Genomic DNA, 18,631 nt, shown 5'->3' with positions numbered 1-18,631 from the left:
TTCGGAGATACTGAGTCACAGTGTCTGCAGAATTGGAAACCTTATGAAAGCTCTTATGTTAGTAAAACAACTTGCTGATTTTATTCTCCTTAATTATAAGGGTTGGAGTTCCGGATTAAGCTTTTTATCAAGAAGCCTTCAGAATGGCTCCTAGCTGAGCGCTGTAGTGGCATTGCATCTGTTTAAAAAGGAATGGGCCAGGGGAGGGAACTCAAAGCCACAGCTGCCCCTCTGTATTTGACCGTGTCAGCTCTGTCCCTGCCGGGGCCAGGCCTCAGCCTCGCTGAGCATTTCGAAACCATCTTGGAGTGAAAGGAGGGAGGCGTAGGGAGCAAGAGGGGTGTGTGGCTAGCGAGAGTGGGAAGAGAGCTTGGCTTGCTGGAGAAGGTTGAGACGCTTGTCTGATGTAGAGGAGATGAGGGTTCAATATGAAGCTTGACCACAACTCCTTCAGTGCCTTGGGGGGAAGGTGCTGTGTTTAGGCTCCAAAGCCAGCCTAGGAGATTGAGGTAATAGTGCTTTCTTTGCTGACCTAGTGGCCTTAACTTGCGATCTGTCATCTTGGACACAGAGACCACACAGCACAGTGGGATTTTAATCACCGCCAGATCTTTAAAAATTGTGGTGAGATGGAAGACTCCGAAGTGGGAAAAATGCTTGTAATTACTTTTGTCCCTACCAGTTTGGGATGGTTGTCTGCAAAGGTACTATTCTACCCTTTGTTTTTACGTGCTTCCTTTGTTCTAATAGTCACATATTCTTTTAACATAGAAGACTTGCTGATACCAACATTTTAGTAAAACTTTGTATTTTTCCTGGACCATTTAAGAAAACCACTTTCCCTTCTGATCTGATGTAATTTCAAACCCTTGATTTTCTTCCTATTGTTTGTTTTTTTTTTTTTTCCAGGGTGGTAAAGGAGGAGATCTCAGATGACAATGCAAAGCTACCTTGCTTCAATGGAAGAGTGGTGTCCTGGGTATGTTGGCTCACGTGTTTGTATGCATATGTTGTTTGATACAGTGGGCACAGTAGCAGGGTAGTTGGTACGTGGATCCTGATTTTTAGAAGTGTCTTGAATCTCAGATTACATGGAAGCGAAGGCTTAGTTTTTCATTTTATCTGTAACATCCTGTTATTAAGTAATCTATTTTAAAAATTAGAGTCAAGTCCTCAAAGGTGTGCAGGGCTGAAAGGGTGGTTTAAACATGAAACCTTTAATGTTAGTAACGTGTTGTGTCGTCTTTTCTTTCCCACTGTTGTCTCTCTTCCTCGCCTCCTAAGTATTACTGAATCTGATGGAGGGCTCTGAAATAATGCTGTAAAGCCTCACAAAATAAGGCTAGGTTTCTAAAAACACTTACTTCCTTAACTTTTGTTGAAACCAGTAAGAGCCAAGCTCGAATCCTTGTTTAAAAAAAAATAATTAAAAATTGCCCCACAACATAGGGTTAAGTCTAACAGCCAGCTTGCTGTCCCTACGAGAGTGGAAGCACATTTTTGTCTGTGTTACACAGTTAATAGTCAGAGTTCTGCCGAATCATTGAGTTTTAATACTGTCACTAAATAGCCAAAACAACTTATTCAAAAACAGCTAAACGTGATGTTCTAGGGGATTTTGGTTATGTTATTTTAATTTCAATGTATCAGTATTGTGGTAGTGCCTGGAAGGTTTAAATGAGGTTTAAATCTCTGAGCTAAACATTGTGCATGCATTCAGTAAGAAGACACAAAAATTTATAGCCTTGGAAAAATAAGCAGGGCAGAGGAATTTGGGCTGTAAGTAATTTGTCCAGTTATAGAGGAAGTCACTGATCCATCTGTTCATCCCAGTTACTGTGCTGCTCAGCAGATCACATCTCCCTTATTCTTTCTTGTCTGTTTTTAATGTGTTAATTTCTCCAATATGCCATGATATTTGTTTGTCACCTAACTGTAGTTATTAATTACTATCTCCTAAGTGTTACACAACCCTTTGGGTTGCTTCCCATTTAATGAACAGGTGACCTGCACTCCATGCTGAGCTGAGTGCTGAACAGCAGCATACAATCTGTGTTGTTACTGTAATATTGGTCGCTTCTCCACATGCCTCATTCTTTAGCCACGTTATGATCTACTTAATGGAGAAGCAATAAAAGTCTGTTGCTCCCCAGGGTTACTGTATGAAATATAGTAATTCCCACCTTCAGATTATGTTTGGGGCACAGATAAATTTGGTGTTTGGCCATTTCATGAACACATTTCTCCACCTGGGGATAGGAGGTTTACCACTGTCAAGGTTGACTAGAGTGGTTTTGCACCTTTAGGCAGAAAAGAGGGCACTAGTATTTTAGATTTTAACAGCAAAAAAGCATTTGGGACATAGTCTGTGATTTTAATATCCTCTTTCAGGCCAACCTTACAATCTTGGGTACCGGGAACACAATAGTGGACAAGAAGAATTGTCGGTTTTCCCCAAAACTCAAGTTTGACTTGACTGTGAAATGATTTTTTGTTAAGGCCTTGGCTTCAACAAGTGATGCAAATAGGATTAGAAATCATAGTGCCATGATACGAGAGCTCTGCTGAAGTAACTAGAGACGTTGGACAGCCTTTCGGCATTGGATATTTGTTTGGATATATGTTTGCACATTATTCCTATGTCTGGTGGGATGAAGATAAGCAAGAAAATAGTAATAGTAAAGTAAGTTTACAAGAGGTTTTTTCCAACTGCACAGTTAGGACAACTGGGGCTACTTGGGATTCTCAGCTGGAATGAACTGCCATGTCTCCATCTATTTCTCCAGTCCTATGCTGATTTTAGGAGTTGAAGATTTCAGTAAAGTAAAATAATAAAGTAAAATATTTCAGTGTCCCAGTCACTGAAGATACACAGGATAAGGAAATCTGTCTGGGCCTTGCATGTAATTGTGCTGGGTAGCTTAAAGTTTCTAAGCCTGGCTTCTTGTAGACAGGTTTACGTGTGCTTTCACTATAAAATCAAATACAGTATCAATTGCATGCTGTTGCCCGCAGTAGAGTGCATGTGCGCGTTTTATTATTGTGTAAGGAAAGTGCAATGTATCTTTTAAACATCAGTTTGATTGGGAGATTGTTCTTAAGTAACAATGCCTTGTGGTTCCTCAAGTACAGCCCCTGCTGGGTTCCAAGCAGCTGAAAACGTTGCTCATGTGAGGGCAAGGGCTGGCAGCTGAATTGAGCTCAGCTGTATCATACAATATTAGCACTTCTTTCTGCTCTATTGATGGCTTTCAATTTTAAGGCACTCAGACTCTGGCAACTGTGTAGCCCCAACAGGTTCTTAGTATTAGGCAAGCAGAGCACATAGCTTTCTAATGCATGAACTTACCTTTAGTCTTCCTACGTACCCAAATGCATACAGGATATTAAGCACTTACTAGATTTTGTATTAAACTGAGATCTTAAAAACTGGGGGAATGTTCTCCCTTAAGTCTGTACTTTCTTGAAAGTTAGCTGTTTTGTCAGTGGGAAATGCATTCAGAAGGAAAAGCTGCTTTTTTTCATAGGACCTCCGTACCTTGTTTTTGGCCTTTGTGCTCCAACCTTTTGACCCAGCAGCAATAGCTGACTAATAACCAGTGTGACTTTCAAAGCTGTTCATAGAACTTAGCCATGTATTTCCACCCGGCAGTGGGTGTTAGGCAACTAGACGCTTTGGTTTGAAAATTGATGGGTGTTTCAAGGCAAAGTTACGCTGATTGAAACCTGCGCTGCTGGGCAGCGCTGAAGGGAAAGAAGTGAACACAACAGGGATTTGTCTACTTGCCTTCACAAAGAAGGGAAGATCCCCATGTGTTTTGCTCCATGGAGGAGTAAATTGGTTGTCAAAAGAAATATTCATTCTCTAGAATAAAATCACTGGCATTAGAGAGTAAAATTAATGTTGAAACAACCAACCAACCATGGTCTTTGAGAGATGGTCCACCTAGGGTGCTGTGGGACACAGTGCAATGTTCGTTCTTAATGAGGTTGTTGGCTTATGTCCATTCTTGAGTGGGAGCTGAGCATACGATAGTGTTAACTTCTCCAAGTCATGGCTGAACACATGTGCAAATGGCCACTGGTGTGATATGAGGTCCTTTTTTCTTTGAGGGGCTGGAGATGGCTGAAGGGCTCAATGCTGCTGAATATGCTACTTTCAGGGTACGCTTGAGCTGTGAAAGTTGGTGGTGCTGTTTTTGTCTTCAGTCCAAGGATTACTGTGGGCTATAGCATGGTGTTCCGACAGTATGGGATAGATTGTACAAAAAGGGATTTCATGTGTAATTAACAAGCTGAAGAGAGCATCCCAAAAGCTTCGGATAAAAAAAGGCTATGAAGATGTCATTTATGTTGCCATAGCGTGACAGCAGCATCTGTTTTAAAAGCAAGGGGGTAGAAATGAATAGTAGCTCTTATCAGGAGAGCAAATTAATCTTGAGAACCCCTTTCCTCCTTCTTAGTATATAACACTTGCACTGTATTTGCCCCTCAGTGTCATTCCCTCCCTGTTTCTTCCCCTTTCTCCCATGCTGCTGAACTGATAAATATTAATTCAAACAACAGGCTGATACTTGGATTGACTTCTGCATCCCTGAACTGTGTCTTTTCTTCCCAATGCGTTCAGGAGCATGGTAGTGTTTGTTTTTATTTATGCAGTCTAGTTAAAGAATGTATCTTTTGCATTGGTGATTCAATACACCGATGATTCATTCTGAACTTATATACACTATTCCGGCTCTTCTGTACAGCAAAATACGACTCAGGTTGTTCCAACAAAGGCCAGCGTTCTTGGAGTTTAAGCAAAAACAACCCCCCAACCCCAAACTATTCCACATGAATAAGGATGTGGATTATTTCATTCCCCTTTACATCCCAATTCTTTAAACTCTTCCTCCTTCCCTCTCCCAACCAAAAACCCAAGGGCATTTGATTTCAAGTTGAGAGGTAAATTCTTTCCCCAGCTTCTTGAATAATATGAAAAATGAAAATATATGCCTTTTCTGTTTTCCAGCTGAAAAACAGGAGAATATAAAGAACAGTAAGGTCAGAAAATAAAATATATATATACACACACACACACACAGACGAGTTAAATGTTTTTTTTAATTCTGTGGCTGTTACTATTTTAATTTCAGAGAAACATTACAATTTCTGAAATGCATTTTAAGAACGAATTCAATTTATTGTGATTCCTCTTCCAGTATAGGTTGCTGGCTGCTTTCCAAATGTAGAAGAATGCAGAATCCTTGCTCCAAGGATTTGTACCTTGTTTCAAATCTTCCCACCCATTCCTATTTTTTATATTAAAGTTTTGGTTGGAGGCTGCAACCGAGATCAATGTCTCCACTCCTTTCTTTCTCCTTGTGCTGTGCACTGTACGTGTGCATGGTGGGAGACATGGTTGTTGATCCAGAGACCTCAATCTTGTATTTTCTTTGTATGTCACAACTATTTGCTTTTTCCACATTATGGGTGGGAATTGAGACACAGAAGTTTTTTACGTGGGTTTTTTCTTTCCCTTCGAGGTGATGTAGAAGGTCTTCCGCAACTGGCAGCAGATATCTCATAGTCCGATTACTTAATCTTAAAACCTTCCTTCTTGCCAGTTTTTTAAAATTAATGTATGGGCAAGTCTAAGTTGAAAGTAGCTTTTTAAAAAACATAACATTTTATTTTCTTGAACCTTTAAATGGGGGTCCTGGTGGACAGCAAGTTGACTGTGAGCCGGCAATGGGCAGCAGCATCCTGGGCTGCATCAGGAAGGGCATTGCCAGCAGTTTGACAGAGGTAATCCTTCCCCTCTAGTCAGCACTAGTGAGGACATATCTGAAGTGCGGTGTCCAGTTCTGCTTTTTCTGTAGCTTTTCTGATACTTGCATCACCCTCTTTAATGGTAAGACTAAGGCAGTTTCTCATCTGCCTTTAATAGGCAATATAAAGACAAATTTCGTTTTCCCAAGTCAGAACACAATCTCTCCTTCGGTTTTTATGTCTTTTCTTTAGGAGAAGAATGAGTTCAATATGCCTTTCTTCCTTAGGTGACACAGCATTAGTTCGATGATAAATAGTGAAATAGTTTTTCTTCTTAATGCCAACCCAGAACTTAACACACAAGAATCAGTTTGGTCTGACTCCATAGCCAAGTCTCTAGTAGTGGGAATGGTGCTATTGCAAAGACCTAAAAGCAAAATGTAGATGTGTGGCTTAAATTAATTGTTTCAGAGAATTAGTACTGTAGAGCCTTTTGTGAGTGCTATACCAACGTTGGCTCTTCACAGACTCTGTTGCTCAGCAGCAGATGACATAATGCATTATAAACCCATCTATTTCAGCTGCGGCAGAGGCAGCACAGATTGTTGCAGGTAGTATGGATAGAGAGATTGCTTCAAAAGACTTAGTCTCTTTCCTCCCTTCCTACCCAGCAGCTTGTTTCCAAATTTACAGGCATATCCCACTAGTTTGGGTTCAGTTTAGAGCTCTCTTCTCAGAGATCATATAGTGCACCTTGTGCAGATGATGTTGACGAGGGCTTCTGTTCACTCTGCTGAACAATCAGCTGAAACATCTGTGTCTGACCTGCATTACAAATTGCAAATTACTTTTTCCACATTAACACCCATAAAATCGCAGTGCTTATCTGCCTCTATTTGCTGCTAATTAGTGGAGGAGTTTTATGTAAATCTTACTGTAAGTTAATTGTTCACAGTTTCGAACCCTTTAATATCCTATTCACTGGGACTTAACAGATAATTGCATACATATATTTCAAGGCTAGCAAAGTTGGTCTTTACTTTTTGGAAAACCTGTGTTTTGGGTAGAGCTGTTTCCTTTTCTGGTTTTTAACATGATGGGCCTGAGCTTTCTTTGTCTCCTGTGTTATAAAATGTGCATCAGCTGGTAGCAGACAGCTTGGGATTCTTTCACAAAACCATCTGTGATAATTGTCGTCCTTGCTGTAAATTACTGCAACGTGGATGTGTGTATTTCACATCGAGACAACACATTTAAAATTGGAACATTAAGTGCTCACGATATAGCTTAGCTGTCTCTTCCCCCACACCTCATCTCTTGACTGATGTAGTGGCTACTTTGAAGTTTGCAAGATGACTGACATTTAGAAATTTGAGATTTTCATCTTTTTTAATAACATTTGAATCCTTCTATTTGTCATAGGTAGGAACTTTGATCTTGGTGTCATATGCAGGACTGATTTCCATAGGGGAAAATGTTCAAGGAAGGATCTGCAAGTCTTTAGTTGTTGCTTACTTTTGCTGCCCTGGGAACTCAGCGTACAGCTAGATTAGTATTGAATTAGAATCACTGCTCCTAATTAACTATTTAAACCTCCTCCCAATCCCTCCTGTGTCCTGTTTTTCTCCTCTGCATCTTAGATCTGGTCCTTTTGAATTTGGGGTTGGTTTTTTGGTTGTTTTTTTTTAAGGACTAAATAATTTGGGACAGAGGGCTATTACTTACTAGATTCCTTTTCATTGGTTGACCTTTAGGTTTTTCAATGATATAAAGACTAGCATTATGGCAGAGTTCTTCATCTAGTAGTTATTACTGTAAATGCATTTACACAAACACATCTTCTGCAAAAAAACAGCTGATACATGTGCCCGTTCTGCTAACACATACACACACACACATATAAAATGTATGATATAATTTTTCTTGGGGGATAATTTGTTTTCAGTTCTTTGGGACTGTTTACTTTAGTGAAATTATTGATGCATTTTTGGTTTTTCCAGGTTCAGGTCCTTACTGGGCAATTTGGAAAAATAGCTTGCATGGAAGAGAATATGTTACCTTCAGGCTTTTTGCAAAAGCTTAAAATGTTTTTCTGTTGTCTTTGCGCAGTCCAGGGACAGCCTCCCAGTGGAAGCTGGGAATGTGGAAAGAATTGGCTTGTGGTTGCTGCCAGATCGGAGCCAGCTGAGTGGCCTCTGCCAGCAGTTTGCACAAAGTCGGTTGGCTGTTATCTGTGTTTTTTAGGAAGGCTTTGCAACATCTGGGAACAATTCCCTGCCTGGCTGCTGGGAATGTGCACTATTTCCTATTGGCTGGCAGTGATGTCATAGCCTTGTGTGAGTCTTCCTCTCCTCTTTTTCTTCTCTATTGTCTGGGTGCCAACAGATAGTACTTGTCCTGTTTGTATGTAAGCTTTTTAGGCACTGTATTTACAATTGCAATTAAAATTGTCGGGTAGAACCATTTAGGCTTCTACCATACAAGACAACATAGGAGCTTCAGGATTGTTAAATGATCTTCAGCAAAGTGCATTGTTGCCTTTTGGCACATAACTGAGGCAGTGAATGAAAATCCACAGAAGCAGATTCTTGTTGATCTCTTATGTATAAAATAAACTGATTTCAGGACCTGTTTCTTCTCTTCACAGATTATATATACCCTCATTCATCTGCTGATAGACTGAACTGTCACACAGGAGAAAATAGAGAGCTGTGCATGAAATCTGACCCAAAGTGAAGAGGATATTAACACGATTTTGTAATGTAGATTTCCTTCCGTCATGTTCAGAGCTTATAAAGAAGGGAGGTGGGATCATTGAAAACATTCCTAAGCTTTAAGGTACCTGAATGAGTTATTAGGGAAGGATCTGAGTCCTAGTATAGGAGAATTAAATTCCTCTAAGGGGCAGCTGGGGCTGGAGTGCGAGATTCTCCATGAGAAAGAGACGGGGAAGAAGCAAACAGGTTAACATAAAGGATGGGGCACTTGAAGAAAAAATGAAAGAATGTCCTGAATGAGGAAGCTTAAAAGCTCTATGATCTTGTGGTCGTCTTCTCTTTTCTAAAGTAATGTTGGGTGGTTCTGGTCTGATATGCACAAGAATTCTCAGATTTAATCCAAGTTTGAATTAAAAGATGCTGTCCTATTTCTAACTGATCAGCACCAGGTGGAGGAAAGGCCTGTAAGGAAATCTTAGTTCCTTAGTCATGCGGCAGAAGTACTTGCTATCATTTGCAGAAGCATGGGTACACTCAACCCGGGTCTCTGAGTTGCTCTGATGTACACAGGTACCTGTTTTTAGCTGGGGTGAGGAATGCATAAGCTCTCGGAAAACCAGTCACCAACCTGCTGAAAAAATCTGGAAGTGTGAGACATGGAAATAGGATTATAGGATTGCAGATCCTTTTTTTTGTTTTTCCCCTCCCATTCTTACTCCACATGTTCTCCAAGAGGCAGGTAATCCTGTGTTTAAAGAGAACTTGCTGCAAAGTGTCAGTCAGTACAACTGAATTTGTTTCACAGCTAGTCTGCTATACCGTGCAATAAGCAAACACCTTAACAGAATCTGGGAGTAATCTGAGATACTATATTTCATGAAGATACAGTATCATCTCTAAAATGAGAGAAGGTGGCAGATGATTAAATCACAGATGGAATTGACAATTTTATTTTGAAACCCAGTCTGCATCTTTCTGTCTCTGAATGCTGATGAAGGTCACCCTTTACCTGGCAGCCACAGTTTTCTTGAAGTTGTTCCTTTTAGCCTGTTAAGCTTCTAATTTCCAGGCTATATAAGCTTGATCCTGTGTTCTCTGAGTATCTATGGTCCATGGTTGGAGCAAACCCCAAAGAAATGTACTGTAGTTTTCAGCAGGAAGAAAGCGGGAAGCTGAATCTACCCGGCATAGGCAATTTCTCATTACTAGAATAAACATCACGCTCCTGATAGGCTTTTGCAGACCTTCTAGCAATGTAGAGTCCTGTTGCCTTTGACAGAATTCCTGGTGGAATAAAGGGCCTCATCAGTAAGTCCTTTTGTGCAATTGCTCCTTCGGGAGCAGCCTTCGTGTGGATAATGGGCCATGTCTCTGAAGCTTTGACTTGGGATTTGAGATGTTTCTGACTTCATAGGAAATAATTACTTTCAACTTGTAGATGAATGTGGCTGTTCTGAAGTTGCTGTCAAAAATACAAATGGCTCTTTTGGGGTATTTCTTTAGTTACTGTTACCAGTCCCTCACCTCTCCCTGAGCTGAGAGAAATACCAAGAGCTGCTGCTGCTCTCAGTGACAGTGAGAATTTAAATACTGTAGTTTTCATGCTGGTAGACTAATAAATATTTAGCCAGATGAGAATATGAGAGCAGAGTGTACCAATGTTTGCTCTTCCCCCTTCCCAGACTGGTTCTTGTTGTCTGGTGTCTTCGGCCATGAATGTTGAACAGACTGATTCCTTGAGCTGGCTTAATGCCTGCGTGAGTTTGTTAAGATGTCTGCTGAGTGCTGAGCTCTGTAAAAGGCAGTCCTTGCCATAATTAAGTGAAAAGCATAAGCAAATGTGGTGTAGAGGAGAAAAAGGGAAATGGAGCTACAGGGAGGTAAAGCAATTGATCCAAGGACTCACTGAAGATCAGTAGCAATAATGGGAAGAAAACGAGGCTCTCCTGACACTGTGAACATTCACTGGCTTGATGTCACTGTTTAGCTCTGACTGGGGAGAAGTTTTGCTTGCATTTGGGAGCGTGGCCATCTTCCTAGCTCTTCCTTCACTTTAATTTTCTTACATCTGCAGAATGGACTGGTGTGAAGTTTGCTTTTGTGCCTGTACTAGGGCTTCAGGTTGGAAGTCTAGTTGCTGAAGTGAGCAGCGTTGACACAGTGAACTGAACACGTCCTTCTGCAAATGAGTTCCAAGATAACTGTTTCTTAGCAGGTGGGTAGCAATGCTGGGTAACCTTCTCTAGCACAGAAGGGAACATGTACTTTTTGTCAGCGTGAATAGGCTGCACGTTTTGTTACCACAGCATAGAGTAGCTAACTTGCACAGTACGCTGTTGTTTGTACTGTCATGAATTGGAAGTGGCTCCGTGGGAATCACTGGGGATATCAGAAGAATGTAAGATTCGTTTCTAACATGCCAGGGTCGATACGCTTTCTCCACTTTCTGGGAAAGATTTAGTACTGAGTGTGATGGTAGGACCTCAGTTGAGAAAACAAACAGCATTCAGTATGATGGAATGAACTGAATCAACAGTTGCAATAGTTCCACACTTCTTTATTAACTTCCTCCGTGTGCACCACACAGAAGACATCCACGTTTCACATTGAAATGCAGTCCTTTGGGGTGGAACCCCACAGCTGTTTTACAGCCCACAGGCATGCTCTTGAACAGCACGCAGTACCAACACAGCGCAAGTAAAGAAATGGATTAAAATGCTACGGCCAGTCAAAACTGCAAGGGAAGCTTGATGGGTGCAATATAATTATCGGGGCTGGCTTCTGGCCAGGAAGCTGGGATTAACACTACTTTTCTCGCGGAAACACAGTGAGAAGTCTATAATGTGGCAGTCCAACAGTGCGTTATCTTCTCCATTCGAAGTAGTATAATATTGGAGCATTTTATTCCTACCAAAGCTTGTCAAAGAAAAGGACAAAATTTATCTTAAAGCTGATAGGATACTTAATGATTTACAGAGTGTCACTCGATGGAAGAAATGTGGCAAAGTGTGGCAAAGCAGGGAGCAGCAATTCTGTGTGCCCGCACATGTAGCCGGGGCAGTGACATATGAATTCTGTCAACAAATGTACACCCCCACAGAATTCTTCCTTTTCTGCAGTCACTGTCACACCCTCACCAAATTGAAGGCATTTTGTGAGGTGCCTGGAAAGAGGCAGGGCTGCTAACTCACTGTGAAGCTCCAGCTGAGTCCAGTATTCCGTTGTGTTAGGTGTTAACACTGCCTTTCTGATCCTTTTGATGTTTGGGAAAAATCAGCTAGATAGTGCAGTCTTAATAATCTTGCTACATGTGCCATCTTCTACTGCAGATTTTCTTTACTAGCACAACAAACGTTTTTCTAATGCTCTTTTCTGGTGTTTTTGTTAATTTGGTCTGCAGCCATCCATTTATATTCTAGTGCTCTTGAATGCAGAGATCTGTAAGTCAAGAATGAAAGCTTTGATGAAGGGTGAGTGCCTTGCTTGTAACCAGACATAGATCTGGACAGTCTGTGTCTTAACAAAGTAGTTGCTTCAAGCTCTCTTGCTTAAATCTCTGAAGTCAGGTCCTCTTGCAGGAGCTCCCAGGTCCTGGTTATCATAAGAGTAACATCATGTCAGGCAACCTATTTAAACTGTTATGCTCTTGGGTTTCCTTCTTTCCTGTTATTCCTCAGAGGCAAAATTTCACCCCAAAGGATGTGTCTACATTACAGTAAGTGTATTTTGTATGGAAATGCCTGAGCCAGGCTGTAGCTAGCAGTGCAGCCAGTGCAGCAGGGATCTTAACTTGGGAAGGTAAACATGAGAAGTTCTGTGCTGGCCACTGTTGTTATCATGGCTGTTGTGCTTACGATTTACTGCTTGAAATCTGAAAGACCTTTATCTAGGATTAATAAGCTATTTGGAAAGAGGAGATATTGCTGGTATCTTCAGTTCGAATATATCTCGAGTTCTCTGTATCTGGTAGCGAACTGATTCAAGTTTAAAGTGGTGTATTTCCTGAATGCAGCTGAAAGATTAGTATGGGTAATTTCTGCAGCCCGCTTCCCTTTATAATGCTAATGGCATAGTCTGAGGCGGTTTGTGACTCTAATCCCACTGAAGGTCAATAAGAAGCGGGTACCCGGTGCCTTATCCTTCAGGAAATCACAGCCTAGGGAGAATATTCACAAAGGAGTTGCTTTGCTGCAGTGGATTTTGCTTCCACTAAGCAGCACTCCCAACATGATCTGCAACCTCAATCAGTACGGTGGGCTTGCCTTCATAATGGGTTCTGCACTGCCAAGACTTCTTCCGCCGGGAGCAGGGAAATACTAAAGAACAAATATCCTTTTGTCTTGTTGGCTCATCTCTCTTTTCGCATCAAGCGCATCTTTGAGACAGGTGTTGCCATCAGCAGAAAGGCTTAAAGAAGGAACATGTTTTCCTGCTTTCAAATAACTTGGGCCAGGTGCTTGTTTGCATAGCTTGATACAATTTAGAATGTGAAGGGTGAGGGGATGTATAGATCTTGCCTACACCCAGTTTCTTTTTTTTTTTCTTTTTTCTTCTTTTTATCCCTTGGTTTGATTTTTTTGTTAGTGAATGCACTTGCACGGAGATTCCTCAGGGAATGAGCCAGGCTCAGAGACATTCTTGCATCTCCATAATGCCAACATGCTTTCTAAACATCGCCCATTAATTTCCCCACCTGAAAGAAAGAAACCTTAATTATCAGGTTATTAGGAAAGCTCATGTTATTTTTCCCTTCAGTGTTTCCTCTGCTGCTCTTGCTTTGGTGATAAGAGAGTTTGAATAATGCAGCTGACTCCATGTGGTGCTGGAGAACTGTTTTGTCTTCAGGCAGTTCCTTTCTGACAGTCTGTGTGTGTTTGCCTTCTCATATTTATGGTATATCCTCTTAGGAGTAATATACTGCATCCTGAACACCAGTCCCCTCCTATCCTGTTCCCTCTCCTTCTCCATCCCCTTCTTTAACAGCTAGCATCTATCTGATGATTACATTAGAATTAGTCCTTGATAAATTAACCAATTGTAGTTGGAATATCTTATATAGGGCTAGTTCTTCCACAGCTACAAATAGAGGGAAGCTGAGACCTTGTTGCCTCTTAGTGAAAGGTAATAATCTATATTGTTATTTGAGCATTTATTTAATTAAAGACCTTATAATCAGGCTGTTTAAAGAGATTCGGCAAAGTGATTAGATGTCTCAGGGGACTGGTAATAGGCTATAAACCTGTTCACCTCTAGGTCTCTAGTTCAAGTCTAACTTCTGTTGGTAGTGGCCAGAAGGTGTTGTGTGTGGTCAGTGGACTGTTGAAATAGAGCTTCCTTTCTGATGGGGTGGGGTTTTTTCCCCATTCTTGCAAAAACATTAAAAATATAGCAAGGAAAGCACGGAACTAGATTAGGATGTGCAAAGTCTGAATTTGCTTTCGGGACTGCTGTAGACCTCCTGTGTGAGGCTGTGCGAGTTGCTTCATTTTGCCTTGATTTGTTCTCAGTAAAGTGGCATCGGCAATGCTGCCGCCCTGCCTTTTTTCTTGATCTTGTCTCTTTGAAGCGCAGGCAGTCCTTGGTGGGGTTTGTCCACATAGGATGCCCAGCTTCATGGGAGACTGATTTTTGTACAGTCATTTAAAATACTAAGTGAAGTCTTTCAGTTGGTGGAATTCTGTTTTTATTTTGGGCAAAACCTCTCATGTTGGTCATCTGGCTTCCTAGTTTGAATAGTAGAGGACTGGAATCTCTTTCTCCACCATTATGCTTGTTAATAAAATATAACCACTTAATCTAGCAGGTGAAGTTGAATTAGAAGTGGAACTGCTAATTGGGAATCACCACATTCTGTTTGTAGAGATAAATTAAACGGAATCTTGGACCAGTGCACATTGTTTGTTTTTCTATAGTGCTGCTATACCCAGGGTACAGTTCTTCTACCCTAGGATTTAAGTTGTGTTTAGGCATGTTAATTATTTTAATCTCAGATAGGAAGAGAGATTCATTCTTCTTTCTCTTGTCTATTTATCTGCTGATTAAAGATGTCACACTAGGCCTACTGAATGGAGACGGTCTTTCTGTCCCGAATTTATTAGAAGTAAGATTGAGTATAGTGAGTCTTCTGTGTGCCGTGACCATCCCTGTGATCTGTTATCCAGGAGCATCCCTGTTAATGATTGAGGATGTTGATAAGAAATAGAAATAATACACTCAGGCATTAGTTGTTATGTGAAGAATTTACACTCTACCTTGTTAACGGGACTGGAATATATAATAATTCCCAGATGCACGAGGCTGTATATAGAAGCTTGGTGTTTGTAATGAGAAGATTGATTGTTGCCGCGTATCTTCAATCACCTATTTCCATGTGAGTGCTGTGTGTTGGGTGCTCTACGGCCTTTCCTTCTACCCTGGTTGACAGGCTGCCAGGCACCTTCAGCTTCCATGAATGTAAATGTCAGTGTCAAAGGAGTTTTGAAGGTGATAGTTAGAACAGTGTAGTTTCCAGGTCATTATGAATTATAGAAGAGTACACACTGCGTATCCTGGTTTTCATGGCATGATTGGAAAATGACTTTTCCTGTCTACAGCTCTGCCTTAAGGGAACATTAAGAGACAAAGTGGGCACAAAAGACACAACTGTGATGAACATCAGGAATCTGGTCCTCCTCCTCAATTTTATGGCTGTTGAGGTTTGGTGGATTTTGGTTTTAATTCAGATTCTTAATGGAGATGGTGGCAACTCTGAGATTTGGTGTCTGATCCAGACCAGATTGTGAATTTTCGGGGGTTTTAGGGGTCTTTGTATAAGAAGTTATACCACGTTTGGGCTGTCATGCTGTCAAGTTTCAGCTTTTGCTTTTTATTTTTGCCGTGGCAAAACCAGACTGAGAGTGCACTCTTGCAATGTGCGTGCGTTTTGCAAGGAATGCTGACAACTTGCATGCTTAGGAAACTCGGAGAATGCTGTAATGACAAGTCACCAGAAAAAGTGCACTCCCTGCCTGGTGTGCTTGCTTGTTCTGAGATGAGGAAAATTTTGTGGTGCTTGCAGGAATTTTGTGCATATCCTAGTTCATGATGTTTTCATGTTGAGATTGAATGTAACCTGATTTTATGAAAGTTTGGCAGGAATCCATGCAACTAGAATTTCCTTTCCTCTGGTTTCCTTAGATCTCTCAGAATATTTAGCAAAGCAGTGGCTGAACACCTTATGTCAGAGTGGAGAAACATGTACAAGTGTATGTAATTCTCTTCTTTCTGTTGACAGCTGGTCCTGGCTGAAAGCTCCCACTCTGACACAGGCTCCCAGTGCACCGAGAGCCACACAGACCTTCCGCCACCCATTGAGAGAACAGGCGGCATTGGAGACTCCCGGCCTCCATCATTCCAGTAAGAGCAAGTTGTCTTTTTTTTTTTTTTTTTCATTTTAAACCGAAAAATGCAATTCCTGTCTATTTCTTCCCCACACTTCTCCCTGCTGCTGCAAACCAGCTCTTTGTTGTAATTGTTAGAAAAATAATATACTTATTAGAACTGAGGAAATAAAAGTGATGGGAACAAAAAAACCCTGTCATTGTTAGAATGAAATACATATCCTATATATCTCATTTGGAAACCCACTGTGGAAGAGTTAAGTAGAGAGGGAGCCCAAAATGCTTTTCGTAGTGTACGGATGACAACCTTTTATTACTGTGTTACATATAATTATGTAGTATGCAGAGCCAGCAGAACACTGATATCAGAAGCAAACATTTACATAAAGAATAATGCCTGCTCCATGTGCGTACGGAGGCTAGCAGCTTGAACTGCGTACAGCCAGACTGGGAGTCCTCTGATTTAATGGTAGCCTTGGTACTTCCTGTTACGTGTGCAGACCCAATGTGTATCCTCAGAATGCCTTCATTTTCAGGGGGGTCCTCTGAATTTACAGAAGGAGGATTTCAAGCAGGACCTGCTTCTAGCTGTGATCTTAGTATATGTTTGGAGAAGGAAACGTGGTCTTGATTTGCCTGGTGGCATGTGTTGCCATCGCTTTCTGCAATATCTATTGCCTGGAAGAGCCCTTAGTGTTGCGTATGAGTCTTTTACGGATAAATGCCTTCTAGAGGGGACAAGACATTTTGGGAAATACTGACCCTGCCTGACACTGTGTGTCTTGCAAGGGCTTTACTGCCCTCGTGCGTTCATGAATTGCTTTATGTTCACTGGGAGAGGCCTGTATGAGTGCAGTCATGTGGCTTGCAAATATAACTAGTTCTTTGTCTTCCTGGCCTATACCTACATGTAATAGCTGCAAGATCAAACTTTATTTAAAAAAATAATCACATTGTAAGTTAGGCACAAGTCTGTGTTTGTGGAACTACTCACTGCTAATAACTGTATGTGCTCAAACGGATGAAATTCAAGCTGTGCTCTGCTGATGCACCTGCTGTCTTCCATAGTGTTCTAAAAACCTTGTCTGTGTATTCTTGCCATCAGTCAGCACAGTGCTGCAAGTGATGGTGTCTTCACATTACAAAGCAGAAGTGGGAATCCTCAGAGGGGTGAAGTAACTTATGCAGGTCATGCTGAGCCAGGAGTAGCAACACGAGAGGTCGTACTTTCTGGCTTGTGCTCTCATTCCTAGATAAACCGCCTTCCTTCTTTCTCTCTCCCCCACCCCTTTTTTCTTTCTTGTTTTAAACTGCAGTAGAGAAATCTGACTTGTGAGGAAGTCAAAAAACTAAAAACTAAAACTTGTTTCTCCCTTAATGCTTTTTTGGGTTCTTCTCTTCAAAATTAAATGTCTTAACATTTTGTAGTGGTTTTTGCTGTTGTGTTTTATTTTTTCAATCCAGAAGAGAACCTAATGATGACCTAAGTTTATTTCCATAACACAAGGCAGAGTACCTCACTCACTTATTTTGCATGAAGCCCTTAATTCTGTTTCACTATTAGAATTTCATTTTAAACCAGACCCACTCTAGGTTTAAAGATTCCAAGTGGTGAAGAATCCAGCATATTTTGAAATTATTTGTTTCTCTTGGATAAACTCAGCAAGTTGAGCTGCTCAAGTCTGTCATTGTAAAGCATGGTTTCCAGAACTTGAATCATGACTGCAGTGTTTTTTCTGATCACTTAAAATTCTCTGGCAATTTTTGAAAATGATGTTTCTCAGGATTTTGGTGTGGTGATTCTGGAATAGTTTGTTCAGTGCATTTCTGCATACTGTCTCCTTGAATGGTAGAGATCAGTAGTGCAACCCTGTAACTTTCACAACTGTAACTTCAGTATTGCTGTATACTCACGTATTACCTCCCCTTCTGTAAGTGTGGCTTACCACCTTGGTTCCTAAATCCCTGGGATTTTTTCTAATGCTATTCAAACTACCAGAGATCTGTCATCTCCTGTTTTCCTTCTTTGGTGTTGGTTGGGGCCTTATTTATATAAGAAGCCCCAACTGAGCTAGGTGTTGTGTAATTGTACAAACAGAAATGTTGCTGGACAACAAAGAATATAAGAAATAGATGAACAGACAGGTCAGCAGGCAATACCATCCCAGGGAATGAGACCCTTATCAGAGATGAAGTGGTGATCTCAACTAGCTGCCTGACAGCATTGCTATTTTGCTTCATCTTTGATTAAATCCAAGGAAAATCTACTTTTTCCCTCCCTGATGAGGGTTCGGAAGTTCATCCTGTATTTCATGTTCCACTGCTTCTGTTTAGTGGCTGCCAAATCCCTGTTCACCTGAACGGGTGAGGCTGCTCCTGGTTTAGTGGTGGAGGTGTGTGAGTGAGTTGAGCATGGTGACCTCTGAGCTGCCTTTCTGACACAGCTCTTGGGTACGTGCACTGAAAATTGAGTTGGGTTTAATTGGCTCAGCAGTGAGAGAGGAGACAAGGCAGATGTGAGGTTCCTTTTGCACCCTTTGTTAGGGTGTGAGCCACCTTTTGCGGGCGGGTTTCGCCTGGGAGGTGGTTTGGCAGCGGACGGGATGAGCAGTAGTCACTAGATGGTGCTGCTGGGATGTGCGAGAGCCCCGCAGGGTCACCGCAGCACACTGTCACCCTCTTCCCCTCCTCGGCTGCACTGGACTGAAACAAGACATGCAAACGTACTTGTGACAACGCTTAAATACATACTTGCATTTCGGTAGCTTCATTAGGGCTTAA

General features: G+C 41.3%; 1 protein-coding gene across 3 annotated transcripts in view; it reads left to right on the top strand.

The window, feature by feature from the left end:
- Nucleotides 1-18,631, top strand: part of DVL1 (dishevelled segment polarity protein 1) — a 99,748-nt gene that overhangs the window by 37,088 nt on the left and 44,029 nt on the right. For all 3 annotated transcript variants that reach the window (XM_059829922.1, XM_059829921.1, XM_059829924.1), the window contains exons 2-3: nucleotides 910-979; nucleotides 15,745-15,866. In XM_059829922.1, the coding sequence (XP_059685905.1) occupies nucleotides 910-979; nucleotides 15,745-15,866 (192 nt within the window). The remainder of the gene's footprint in view (nucleotides 1-909; nucleotides 980-15,744; nucleotides 15,867-18,631) is intronic.

This window comes from Gavia stellata, chromosome 27 (assembly GCF_030936135.1).
Source record: "Gavia stellata isolate bGavSte3 chromosome 27, bGavSte3.hap2, whole genome shotgun sequence".
NCBI lineage: Eukaryota > Metazoa > Chordata > Aves > Gaviiformes > Gaviidae > Gavia > Gavia stellata.
The sequence above is the reverse complement of the archived record's forward strand: the minus strand, read 5'-3'. Positions and strand labels throughout refer to the sequence as shown.